The 13,032-nt window shown below is 46.3% G+C and overlaps 2 protein-coding genes across 2 annotated transcripts; one reads left to right on the top strand and one right to left on the bottom strand.

Annotated features, from left to right (window-relative positions):
* The first annotated feature begins 6,132 nt into the window (after window positions 1-6,132).
* LOC119322694 (MYG1 protein C694.04c-like) lies at window positions 6,133-10,378 on the top strand. The gene is made up of 7 exons (XM_037596190.1): window positions 6,133-6,459; window positions 7,408-7,554; window positions 7,946-8,044; window positions 8,668-8,859; window positions 9,039-9,158; window positions 9,599-9,670; window positions 9,928-10,378. The coding sequence occupies exons 1-7, from the start codon at window positions 6,160-6,162 to the stop codon at window positions 10,150-10,152; spliced, it is 1,155 nt and encodes a 384-aa protein (XP_037452087.1). The 5' UTR covers window positions 6,133-6,159; the 3' UTR covers window positions 10,153-10,378.
* LOC119322695 lies at window positions 10,379-11,604 on the bottom strand. The gene is made up of 3 exons (XM_037596191.1): window positions 11,388-11,604; window positions 10,984-11,149; window positions 10,379-10,850 (listed from the first exon to the last, which is right to left on the bottom strand). Exons 1-3 carry the CDS (start codon window positions 11,464-11,466, stop codon window positions 10,646-10,648), a joined length of 450 nt encoding a protein of 149 aa, XP_037452088.1. The 5' UTR covers window positions 11,467-11,604; the 3' UTR covers window positions 10,379-10,645.
* Between the last annotated feature and the right edge of the window lie 1,428 nt (window positions 11,605-13,032).

Here is a 13,032-nt window from a genome sequence, read left to right as displayed (position 1 = left end):
AACAACAACAACAACAACAACAACAACAACAACAACAGCAACAGCAACAGCAACAGCAACAGCAACAGCAACAGCAGCAACAGCAACAACTTCCTATTGACCCCCGTCCGACTATCATCAATTAGCACCACATCATCCGCAAAGAGCATACACCATGGGATATCTCCTTGTAATATTTTGTGACCTCATCCATCACTAAGGCAAAAAGATAAGGGCTTAAAGCTGACTCGTGATGTAGTCCTATCTTAATTGGGAAGTCATCAGTGTCAACATCACTTGTTCGGACACTTGTCATAACATTATCTTACATGTCCTTGATGAGGGTAATGTACTTTGCTGGGAATTTGTGTTTCTCCAAGGCCCACTACATGACATTCCCCGATATCTATCGTAGGCCTTCTCCAAGCCAGTGAACACCATATGCAAGTCCTTCTTTTGCTCATTGTATCTCTCCATAAATTGTCGTACCAAGAAAATTGCTTCCATGGTCGACCTCCCAGGCATGAAACCAAACTGAGTTTTGGTCACGATTGTCGTTCTTCTTAAGCGGTGCTCAATGACTCTCTCCCATAGCTTCATTGTATGGCTCATCAGCTTAATTCCATGATAACTAGAACAACTCTGAACATCCCCCTTATTCTTGAAGAGTAGTACTAATATAATCTGTCTCCATTTTTCTGGCATCTTGTTTGCCCAAAAATGAGGTTGAAAAGCTTGGTTAGCCATAGTATCACTACGTCCCCGAGGCCTTTCCACACCTCAATGGGGATACCATCAGGACCCATCGCCTTGCCTCATTTCATCCTTTTTAAAGCCTCCTTGACCTCTGACTCCTGGATTCGCCACACAAAACGCATGTTGGTCTCATCAAAGGAGTCATCCAGTTCAATGGTAGAACTCTCATTCTCCCCATTGAACAGCTTGTCGAAGTATTCCCACCATCTATGCTTAATCTCCTCGTCCTTCACCAGGAGTTGGTATGCTCCATCCTTGATGCATTTGACATGTCCAATATGAAGGAAATATACCCTAGAGGCAATAATAAAGTTGTTATTTATATTTCCTTATATCATGATAAATGTTTATTATGCATGCTAGAATTGTATTAACCAGAAACTTAGTACATGTGTGAATACATAGACAAACATAGTGCCACTAGTATGCCTCTACTTGACTAGCTCGTTGAATCAAAGATGGTTAAGTTTCCTAGCCATAGACATGAGTTGTCATTTGATTAACGGGATCACATCATTGGGAGAATGATGTGATTTACTTGACCCATTCCGTTAGCTTAGCACTTGATCGTTTTAGTTTACTGCTATTGCTTTCTTCATGACTTATACATGTTCCTATGACTATGAGATTATGCAACTCCCGATTACCAGAGGAACACTTTGTGTTCTACCAAATGTCACAACGTAACTGGGTGATTATAAAGGTGCTCTACAGGTGTCTCCGATGGTACTTGTTGAGTTGGCATAGATCGAGATTAGGATTTGTCACTCCGATTGTCGGAGAGGTATCTCTGGGCCCTCTCGGTAATGCACATCACTATAATCCTTGCAAGCAATGTGACTAATGAGTTAGTTGCAGGATGATGCATTATGGAACGAGTAAAGAGACTTGTCGGTAACGAGATTGAGCTAGGTATTGAGATACCGATGATCGAATCTCGGGCAAGTAACATACCGATGACAAAGGGAACAACGTATGTTGTTATGCGGTTTGACCGATAAAGATCTTCGTAGAATATGTAGGAACCAATATGAACATCCAGGTTTCGCTATTGGTTATTGACCGGAGACGTGTCTCAGTCATGTCTACATAGTTCTCAAACCCGTAGGGTCCGCACGCTTAACGTTCGGTGACGATTGGTAATATGAGTTTATGAGTTTTGATGTACCGAAGGTAGTTCGGAGTCCCGGATATGATCACGGACATGACGAGGAGTCTCAAAATGGTCGAGACACAAAGATTGATATATTGGATGACTATTTTGGACTTCGGAAGGGTTTCGGGCAAGTTCGGACAAATACCGGACTACCGGGGGGTTACTAGAACCCCCCAGGGAGTGTAATGGGCCTATTGGCCTTAGTGGAGAAGAGGAGGGGCGGCGAGGGCAGGCCGCGCGCCCCCTCCCCCTCTAGTATGAATTGGATAAGGAGGGGGCGGCGCCCCTCTTTTCCTTCCTCCTCTCTCCTCCTTCCCTCTCTCCTCCTTCCCTCTCTCCTACTCCTACTCTTGGAAGGGTTGGAGTCCTACTCCCGGTGGGAGTATGAATCCCCTTGGGGTGCGCCTAGGAGGGCCGGCCCCTCCCCCTCATCCACTCCTTTATATACGGAGGAATGGAGCACCCCATAAACACACAAGTTGATCATTAATCTTTAGCCATGTGCGGTGCCCCCCTCCACCATAATCCACCTCGGTCATATCGTAGCGGTGCTTAGGCGAAGCCTTGTGTTGGTAGCTTCATCAACACCGTCATCACGCCGTCGTGCTTGCGGAACTCTCCCTCGAAGCTCTATTGGATCGTGAGTTCGTGGGACGTCACCAAGCTGAACGTGTGCAGATCGTAGAGGTGCCGTACGTTCGATACTAGGATCGGTCGATCGTGAAGACGTACGACTACATCAACCGCGTTGTCATAACGCTTCCTCTTACGGTCTACGAGGGTACGTGGACGACACTCTCCCCTCTCGTTGCTATACATCACCATGATCTTGCGTGTGTGCAGGATTTTTTTTGAAATTACTACGTTCCCCAACACAATATCCCCCGCCTTCCTCTCACGGATCTTGGCCATCTTATATATGTCCATTTTGCCTTCCTTCGTGCCTAACCATTGATAGAGGTCCTCATACACCCGACCCCTTGCTTCACTGATAGCTCGCTTTGCAGCCTTCTTCGGCATCTTGTACTTCTCTATGTTGTCTGCACTCTTATCCAGGTATAGGCGTCTGAAACAATCTTTCTTCTCCTTAATCGCCTTCTGGATATCATCGTTCCACCACCAGGTGTCCTTAGTGTCGCTTCTCCTTCCTCTGGACACTCCAAACTCCTCCAAGTCCACCTTACGAATGCAGGTCCCCTCCTTCCTCCCAAGGGCCCTCCTTAATGGCCCTCTCCTTGAACGCCTAAGCTACCTCCCCCTTGAGCTTCCACCACTTCATTCTAACAACTACTTTGGCATGCTTATTCCGCTAGGCACGAATCCGAAGGCGGAAGTCAACAACCACCAGCTTATGCTGAGGGACAATACTCTCTCCAGGTATCACCTTACAATCTAGGCACGCATGTCTATCTTCTCTTATCGAGAGGATGAAATAAATTTGGCTAGAGTGTTGACCCCTATTAAAAGTCATCAGATGTGATTCCCTCTTTTTAAAGAGGGTGTTAGCTACGATCATGTCGCGGGATAGAGCAAAGCTTAAGACATCTTCTCCTTCTTGATTCCTGATGCCATAGCCAAAGCCACTATGCACCCCTTCAACATCTGTGTTAGCCATACCCACATGGCCATTGAGATCTCCTCCTATGAAGAGCTTCTCGCTAATCGGTACACCCCTAACCATGTCCTCTAGGCCTTCCCATGTAAGTGCATCTAGTGCCACCCCTAGTTGGTTTTGGAGTATTGACGATAAACTTGGTTAAGGGACTAATGTGTTTGTGAGAATTGCAGGAAAACACAGGTAGTAGTCCCTTATTGATTCGGTTTACCTACCAGAGATGACCCGTAAAAATGTGTGAAGACATTGAAGACAATGGTGGTCCGTGAATACATTCACGATGAAGATAATGACATGTGAAGACATTCACTTGAAGACTATGGAGTGCGAAGACGTAGTTGTTTCGTAGTTCCCTTTTCTTCTTTATTGAGTCACAGGAACCACCGTACTGTTAAGTGGGGTCCAAGTGAACAAAGTCAGAGTGACTGATATGATGCTCAACCAAAATCCTATGTCTTCGAGTGAAGATAATGAGAGCAAATCTTATCCAGAGCTGGATGAGTCAGCTTTGCTTGTAGCCCAAGCCAAGCTGCTGCGTGTGTTTGAAATCCGGCCGTTGGACACGTGTTGGTCCCTTAGTGACCCAGGGTCATTTCGAACATATCAGGTCGGGTTGCCACTCGGCTATAAATAGCCCACCCCCACACCATAAATTGGTGGCTGCTTAGAGTTAGTGCACGTCTTTTGTCGTTTGAGAGCAACCCACCTCCGAAGCCTTTGAGAGAGAGAGATCTTTGCGAGGACAAAGCCCAAAACACCTAGAGACAAAGAGTATTAGGCATCACTGAAGTCTTTCTGTCAGCGTGATATGAAGACTTGTTACACTTGAGGACTGTGCATCCTTCGTCCGGTTAGGCATCACGTTCTGAGGATCCAAGAGTCATTGTGGATTGCCCGTGAACGAGGTATGTGAAGGTTTGGAAGTCTACCTTGAAGACTTACCTGAGTGATAGGGCGAGGACTAAGTGTTCTTAGCTCTAGGGGAATAAGATGAAGACACAGTCTTCTGAGTTCAATCTCAGCCTCCCTAACCAGACATACAGTTGTCACAGCAACTGGAACTGGTCTACCAAATCCTTGTCTACACCAAGCAACTGGTTCTATCCCCTACACTCCTTACTTTTCAGTTTGTCTTCGTGAAGTCATTGCTTGCCTGTCTGATCCATTTGACTTCACTGTGTGAAGACATATAACAGTTTGGCTTCGTACTATCTTCCGTTCTAATCATGTCTACCTACCTGTTGTTAGTCTTCGTGCTTTCACTGAACTGCTTGCTTGACTATAGCTTGCCTAGTGTAGTTTACATTCCGCTTCATATCATATACGTTTAGATTACATATTTGTCTTCAAAGCCCTCGTGTTTTGAAGACTTTCATAAAAGTCGCCTATTCACCCCCCAGTCGATAACTAGCACTTTCATCCCAGAACTCCCTCTTGGTGTTCTCATTGTGGCCTACTTGCAAGGCATACACGCTGATAACATTCATAACTAAGTCCCCAACTACCAGCTTTACTAGGATAATCCGGTCCCCACGTCTCTTGACGTCTACCACTCCATACTTGAGACTCTTATTGATCAAGATGCCTATGCCATTTCTATTTGCAGTTGTCCCCGTGTACCATAGCTTGAAGCCGGTATCCTCCACCTCCTTCGCCTACTGTCCCCTCCATTTGGTTTCTTGGATGCAAAGGATATCAACACCTCTCCTCACCGCTGCATCAGCTAGCTCCCGAAGCTTCCCTGTTAGAGACCCTACATTCCAGCTACCTAAGTGGATCCTCCTAGGCTCGGCTAGTTCTCTTACCCTTCGCACTCGTCGAATCAAATGCGTAGACCCTTGCTCATTTTCCACTACATCTGGGCGCCGATGTAGCACGACACTAAGGATGCGACGACCCGATCCTCGCTCACTTGCCACCATACACAGATCAAGATACAACGCGCCACAGGGGGTGGCTGTCCGGCCCTTGCCCATTTGACATGGGTTCCGATCTGGCGCGCCGCTGAGAGGGTTACGCCCCAGCGAAAATCTTTTGGGTTTCATCTCCATAAGAGTGGCCTACTTTTTACGTTGGCTCGTCAAGCCTATCACAACCCTCTTCCTTTACCCGGGCTTGGGACCGGCTATGTTGAGACAATATAGACGGAGCTACAACACGAAAACCAGCAAACATAAAATATCTAGTACTCCCTCCGTCCCAAGGTTAGTACTCCCTCCGTCCCAAAATTCTTGTCTTAGATTTGTCTAGATACGGATGTATCTAACACCGTGTTAGATACAGATGGAGTACAAAGTTGAGTCACTTATTTTGGGACGGAGGGAGTACTCGCAATAAAAAAAGTAAAATATCCTACTCTCTCCTTCTCACTTTTATAAGCTGTTTCAGACAACTGAAATTGAGCTGTTTTGCACTGTCTGAAATGTCTATAACGCTTTATAAAAATGAACAGAGTGAGTACTTCTTTTTAAAAACTTATTCATGACATAAAAATATCCTAGAAAAAAGAAGTTGGCCAATGCCATCAATGGAAAAAAGAAAAGGTTGGGCAATGCGTCTGGCCGCCTTGCCAAAGGCCCAAAATCCCCTCCTCAAAACCCTACATCTCCACACAACCCCGAAGCCACCGCAGCCCATCGTCCGCACGACTATAATGCTCGCCGCCTGCGCCTGGAGGCTTTCGCAGCGAGCCGTCACGTTCCTTCCCCGCGTGCGACCCCAAATCCTAAACCCTTTCCCCATGGCCACCGCCGCCGGCGCCACCTCGCCCAAGCGCCTGAGGGTCTACTCGTCGGCCGCCGGCGACGCCGACTCCTTTAACGGCGCGGGGAACGGCGGGCGCGTGGGGACCCACAACGGCAGCTTCCACTGCGACGAGGCGCTCGGCTGCTTCCTCATCCGCCTCACCTCCCAGTTCGCAGGCGCCGACGTCGTCCGCACCCGCGACTCCCAGGTCTGTCGCTTCGTCGCCGGCTCGATTGGCCCGCCATTTCCTGCAAGAAATGTTTCAGCGAATTACGTGGTGGTTGTTTCGGCGAGGTGTACATCTGTCGGAGCACCGCTTCCTTGCTAGGATTCCTAAAATTTAGGGATGTGTTTGCTTGCAGTTATGCCTGGATATACTACTTTAACTCGTTATTATTGGACTTAATTTTGCATCTGGAATTCTGGATAGGTGCTGTAGGACAGTATGAATGTGAAACTGTAAACTGAAACCCTGCAGTGTCGTTTTTTTTTCCTTTTTAGTGCTACAGCCTCCTATCATCTACTCCCTCCGTTCCCAAATATAAGTCTTTCTAGAGATTCCAACAAGCGACTACATACGGAGCAAAATGAGTGAATCTACACTATAAAATATGTCGTTTTTTTCCTTTTTAGTGCTACAGCCTCCTATCATCTACTCCCTCCGTTCCCAAATATAAGTCTTTCTAGAGATTCCAACAAGCGACTACATACGGAGCAAAATGAGTGAATCTACACTATAAAATATGTCTACATACATCCGTATGTTGTTGTCCATTTGAAATGTCTAAAAAGACTTATATTTAGGAACGGAGGGAGTAGTACGGAAAGTCATGAACTCCATCTTGCCCACATCTCATGCTAAGTGTGCCTTGTAGTTAAGATGTTTTCTTGTCTATGGACTACAATAGCATAATTCCTCATCTCCTGGCCCTTATTAGTTTGTAAATTCGTGTCAGTGCCACAATTATTGTTGGGTGAGACTATGAAGTTGTCTTAATGTGGGCGCCCGCACTTCATCTGGTTGGATGATTTGCTTACGAAATCCCACTTGTATATGATACAGCAAAAATATTTAAAAATATGCACTGTCATTTATTGTATTCCGTTATCATGCGCTTATTTGTGTGTTACTTTTTCTTTTGGAACTTCATTCTAGATCCTTGATTCGCTGGAGGCTGTGCTTGACGTTGGTGGGGTCTATGATCCCAGCCGGCATCGCTATGATCATCACCAGAAGGGCTTCAACGAGGTCTTTGGACATGGCTTTAACACAAAACTTAGCAGTGCTGGGCTTGTTTACAAGGTACTTCCCATAGACGATGAAGGTGTTGAAACAATAATTCTTTTCCATTAGAAGCTACTCCCTTCGTCCCATAATATAAGAGCGTTTTTTACACTAGTGTAGTGTCAAAAACGCCCATATATTATGGGACGGAGGGAGTATGTGATAAAATTGGCAACATCTGCTCAAATGGGTCCCAATCGAACTACATAACTAGGTGGATTCGTTGGGGGATATGTTGCTGGATGTTGTGAATTTTCATAGCACACTTGTCTTGTATGTACGCACAGCCTTTTCACAATTTGCCAGTTCATCAAAGTTTATATGTTGGAAATTATCGACTGTAACTGCTACTTTGTCTCCCAAATGTTGAATGATGGTTTGCTTATCATTTGTTTTTTTTATACTGCAGCATTTTGGTAAGGAGATAATTGCAAAGGAGCTTCAGCTTAATGAGGACCATGAAGATGTTCACCGCGTGTATCTTGCCATATACAAAAGCTTTGTTGAGGTGTGAATCTAAACTCATAACCAGCCGTGAAATTTATATATTTACTTTTTTAATATGGAAACTTCGATTTAAGGATAGGAGCATGACTGTTGACTAGGAATCAGCAGTACCAGCTGTGAAATTTGTGAGCTTAGTTAAAAAAAAAGTAATTTATGATCTTAGGGTTGCGTTAACATAGGGATACTTAGGGAGGGAGTTCCAGAATCTACAGTTTGTCCAGAACTGTTTCCTGTGTTAGAGTCTGCAGTTAGCTTTGACATATATAGATGTGGTTTGGCTTTATCGGAGTCAGTTTGGAAGATGCACTGTATGTTGGCTAAACACTGTCGCAGTCGGCCGCTTGTAGCCGGCTGTGTGGTTCAGAGATGTTTCTTCTAGGCAGAAAAGAGGTAATATAGGCCTACATTATCAATCAGTTGACAAGTTCTATACTTGCGCTCAATAGTTTGCAAGTTGATAAGGCGTAGAGAGCCTCAATACATGAATTGACATCTGGCATCAATTTTCCGAGACACATCCTGTTGTCCTTCCTTATTTTATTCGCATGTTTGTTTGTCTACTATTTGTCTTGATTACCAAATACAATATGATGTGCCAAAGAAGCAATATCTTTTGTGTAACAGGCACTTGATGCAATCGATAATGGAATCAATCAATATGACACAGAGCAAACCCCCAAGTATGTGAACAATACACACTTGTCTTCACGTGTTGGGCGCCTTAATCCAGACTGGACTGATCCAGATCAATCACCTGAGAAGGAAAATGCCGCATTTCAAAAGGCAATGGCTCTTGCCGGAAGTGAGTTTATGGAGGTAGGACTTATGCCTGTTCAGTCAGTTGACGTGTTTTGGTCATGCACTGCTTAAGGACTTATTAAATTATGTGTGCTATATCCTTGCCCTTTTTTCCAAATGGAGTTGTCCCAAATTCCTTTAGTCCCTGCGCAGAACATCTCCTGTTTGTATGACTATATTTTCGCTTTCATTGCCAGAGTGTCCGCTTTCATGTTAAGTCGTGGCTACCTGCAAGATCTATTGTCATGGAGTGTTTGCTGTCAAGAGGAAATGTTGATCCAAGTGGAGAAATCATGGTTTTAGATAGATTCTGCCCGGTAAGATCTTGGTAGTTTTTGGACTATATCCATTTTTGTCCTATGCACAACTGTGTTTTTGTACTGTTGGTCTCTGATGCACATCGAAGCCAGAAATGATCAAATGTTATACCTGATTTGGTTATTTCAGTCTTTAGTGTGCTCAATATTTTTGCGCTTTCCACCTTAAACCATGGTTTTATCGTGCTGCAAAAGTGTTGAAAACTGTTAATAAGAACTTTAGCCGATGCTTCTAAGTACCGGCCCCTGATGGTTGCTGCTTTCTTGCCGTTTGCATTAGCTATTCAATAGTATTTATTACTAGATTTATGTTTCTTATTCTTTAAACTTATTTCAGCAACTGCTTTATTTAATTATCAACTGCCTGACGTATTGAAGTGTGATGTGATAATACTGAAAGTTCCAGTGCATGTAACCTGAACGCTTCTCCATTATGGCAGTGGAAACTTCATCTATTTGAGCTAGAGGAGGAGCTGAAGACTGACCCTCTGACCAAGTATGTGCTGTATGAGGTAAGAAATGTGGCCCCTTTCAGTTTTCTTTGGACAGTGTGAGTACATTTGTGCATAGTAACCACCAAAATGCTAATCTGGAGAAGAAGTGGTGTAATGCTTTCAAGTTGTAGTAATGCTGGCAGTTTTGCAGCCAGCTGTGCGATCAACTTTCTTGGCATGTTTTTGTTTTTGTTGTTGCAACCTGTTTCTTCCTGGCATGTTTCTTGTTTCACCAGATATTCATACATATGTTGACTTGGTCCGCATAACTGCAGGATGAGAGGAGCAAAGGCTGGCGAGTGCAGGCCGTCTCTGTTGCACCTGACAGATTCGAGAGCCGAAAGGCTCTCCCAGAGAAGTGGAGGGGTATGAGAGATGATGAACTGTCCAAGGAAACCGGCATCCCTGGCTGTGTGTTCATCCATATGAGTGGCTTCATTGGTGGGAACAAGACCTACGAGGGAGCCTTGGAAATGGCAAGAGCTGCCCTCAAATGCTAATTCAGCCGAAGCAGCAAGCAGTAAAACAGTCTTACCCATGTTATAACTGATTGAGGTTCATATGCAGCGCTGCACTTGCACCAATTTTACCATTGACTAGTTGGCATTTGAATATGTAAGTTCCGTGGCGTAAAACATCCACCTGATTAGCAGAAATTGCTTATTTTATCCGTATGAGGCTGAACAAGTAGAGTTATATTTGATGAAAGACGGTGACACTCATTAATTTGTTGCCCTTCACCACTGTTTCATTACTGCTATTACAAGAATAAGCGACTGAATAACTGTATCGTACATTATCTGCGGTTTGGCAACTGCAAGAAGATTAGTAAAAGGTGAGCATCTGAACTGTAATTTCCAGACGAAGAATACGACGGTGAAACACTATGGGATGTCTGTACGTAGACTAGATACAACCTTATGCACGAGCTATGCAAAGCAAGGACAAGAATTTTACAGACATTTCAACAGTTTTGTGTAATGAACGACGCGGTCACACCTTGACACGCTTGGCGTCTGCATAAGCAGTCTCCAAGTCCCCCAGGAAGAAGAGGATCCGGTCAGATATCTGCCTCTTCTCGGCTTCAGCACCCTGCGGCTGCGCATCCTTGGCGTCGCAGCTCGTGCCCAGGTAGCTCTGGATCTCGCCTTGGTAGATCAGGTAGTAGTCGTTTCCTTCCCTGATGATCCTGACGCCCCTGGAGGCAACACAAGAGAGGGGTTGAATGACCTTCAGAGTTGCTCACATACCACCTGTAAAACTCACTCACGTATGCTATGCTGAACTCTGAGGTAGCGTAGTGAAGTCTCAGTATGTGTTGAAGAACTTACAGGCCGTATCGGTCGCATCGGTCCTGCACGACGAAGACGTCCTTCCAGGGCTTGGCGCCCTCCGGCTCCGGCGCGTAGAAGGCCGTGGCGTCTGCTCCCCACCGGTCCTCGAACAGCTTGCGCCACAGCTCGTCGTCGCAGGTCAACGCGTTCCACTTCCTGCAGACTGAACAGTTCGGCCAATTCAGGCCACCACAAGCTCTGAATTATGCTACACAAGAAGAACAGGAAATGCCATGATAACACAAGGAGTAACGGAGACTTTTTGACTGCCGAAGAAGAACCAAGAAGGATGCCATGGCAACATAAGAAGCAACGGAGGACTTTTGGTAGAGTAGCTGATAATAGGATGTCGACATATATAAGAAGTAACGGAGGAGTTTGATCAAAGGCGGCGAGCGAACCTCGGGGAGCGGCGGCGAGGGACTGGTGATCGAGGAGGTGGAAGATCTTGAAGCACAGCTCCCCAGGCAGCCCGTCCATGGGAGGAATCACGGGGAGCTCCGAGGGAGAGCGAGCGCGCGACAACGACGATGGTGAGCGGTGGGGAGTGGAAGAGGGTGAGGAGGACGTGAGGGGAACATGCGGCAAGGGGAAGCAAAGGTCGTTGGCCCCGCCCCCCCGGTGGTTAGATAGATGCAACGGCTTGCGGTCCCTCCCTCCCTCCCCCGTGTCGACATTCACAAAAGAAGAAAGAAAGTAGAGACGATCTGGGCACCTTCCCGTGGCTGACGCGTGGGTCCCATGGAGGCCGGCGGTGCGTGGTGTCCCTGGCGGTCATAGGGGCGGCGTATACCCGGGTTGTCTTTTGCCTGCGTCGTGCGCTCGTGGTGGTAGATAGAGGGGCGATATGACACCTCGCATGCGGTGGCGCGCGCGCATCTGGCAAATCCCATGCCCAGACGCAGATCGCGTCACGTGTGCCACAGCCGCTCCGCCGTGGCGGTGCGGGCGCGATTGGCTTGCCCGGTTGCCCTTGCTCCATCTCCGTTCGACACATGCACATGCACTCCATGCCGCTCGTAGGCGCCTCCCCGTTGCAAATGTGGTTTACGCTTTCGAGCTTCGTTTACGAACACTGGTTTGTTTCCGCCTTCCGGGGCCGTTGCGCGCCAAAATTTCGTGTTTTGACCCTTTTCGCATAGCAATTCAGGATCTGACCCCGGTTGGAATTTTTTTTTTGGGATTTGACTCTTTTGCTACCGCCAGGGATGCTGTCGGTAGGGTTAGACAACCTACCGCCAGGATCCGTGGCAGTAGGATGCGACGGAGGGGGACGGCGGCCGTCTCCACATGCTGACGTGGATTAGCACCCTACCGCCAGGACCCTGGCAGTAGGCTGTCTAACCCTACTGCCAGCACCCCTGACGAAGTGACGATAGGGTATGGCTTGGGTTTTTGCCTCCGAAAGCTTCTGTAACGAAAAATCGTAGGGTCTTGTGTTGGCGGTAGGCCGTCTGACCCTACCGCCAGGGCACTTGACGGTAGGGTCCTGTGTTTGCCACTTTTCAAGTTTAATTGCTTGCTTCTTTTCGAAAACAATATCACAATAATGATATAGAGTAAAAAAACCCAGATATCAAACAATTAAACTTTGGCATCACATACACATTAATAAAAGTTGAACTAAATAGACATGTCAAACGGAGTTCCACATAAACTTGTGCATAATAAGCAAACGAAGTTCAACTACTTAGTTCAACATTGCAAACGGAGTTCCACATTGTTTCACAAATAGCAAACACATAGTTTCACAAATAGCAAACACATAGTTCAAATAGCAAACACATAGTTCACAACCACTATACATTTCAACTACAAGAGCCAAGTATCCAAGAGCAGAATTTAATTGATCCCTCCCCTCTTGGAGGTACGGTCCTCGTTCCTCTTTGAACGAGTCTCTTCAGTCTTTTTCTTGGGTCGTCGAGTAACCGGTCTCTGGAAAGGGTCCGGACTCAGAAAATCCCTCTTCTTCGGATTCCTCTCGGCAGCTGAGATGGTTGAGATGATTGAGTTGGTGGAGGTCCGTAATCTTCATCGTACCCCTCC

The sequence above is a fragment of the Triticum dicoccoides genome, chromosome 6B (assembly GCF_002162155.2).
Source record: "Triticum dicoccoides isolate Atlit2015 ecotype Zavitan chromosome 6B, WEW_v2.0, whole genome shotgun sequence".
Taxonomy (NCBI): Eukaryota; Viridiplantae; Streptophyta; class Magnoliopsida; order Poales; family Poaceae; genus Triticum; species Triticum dicoccoides.
The sequence above is the reverse complement of the archived record's forward strand: the minus strand, read 5'-3'. Positions and strand labels throughout refer to the sequence as shown.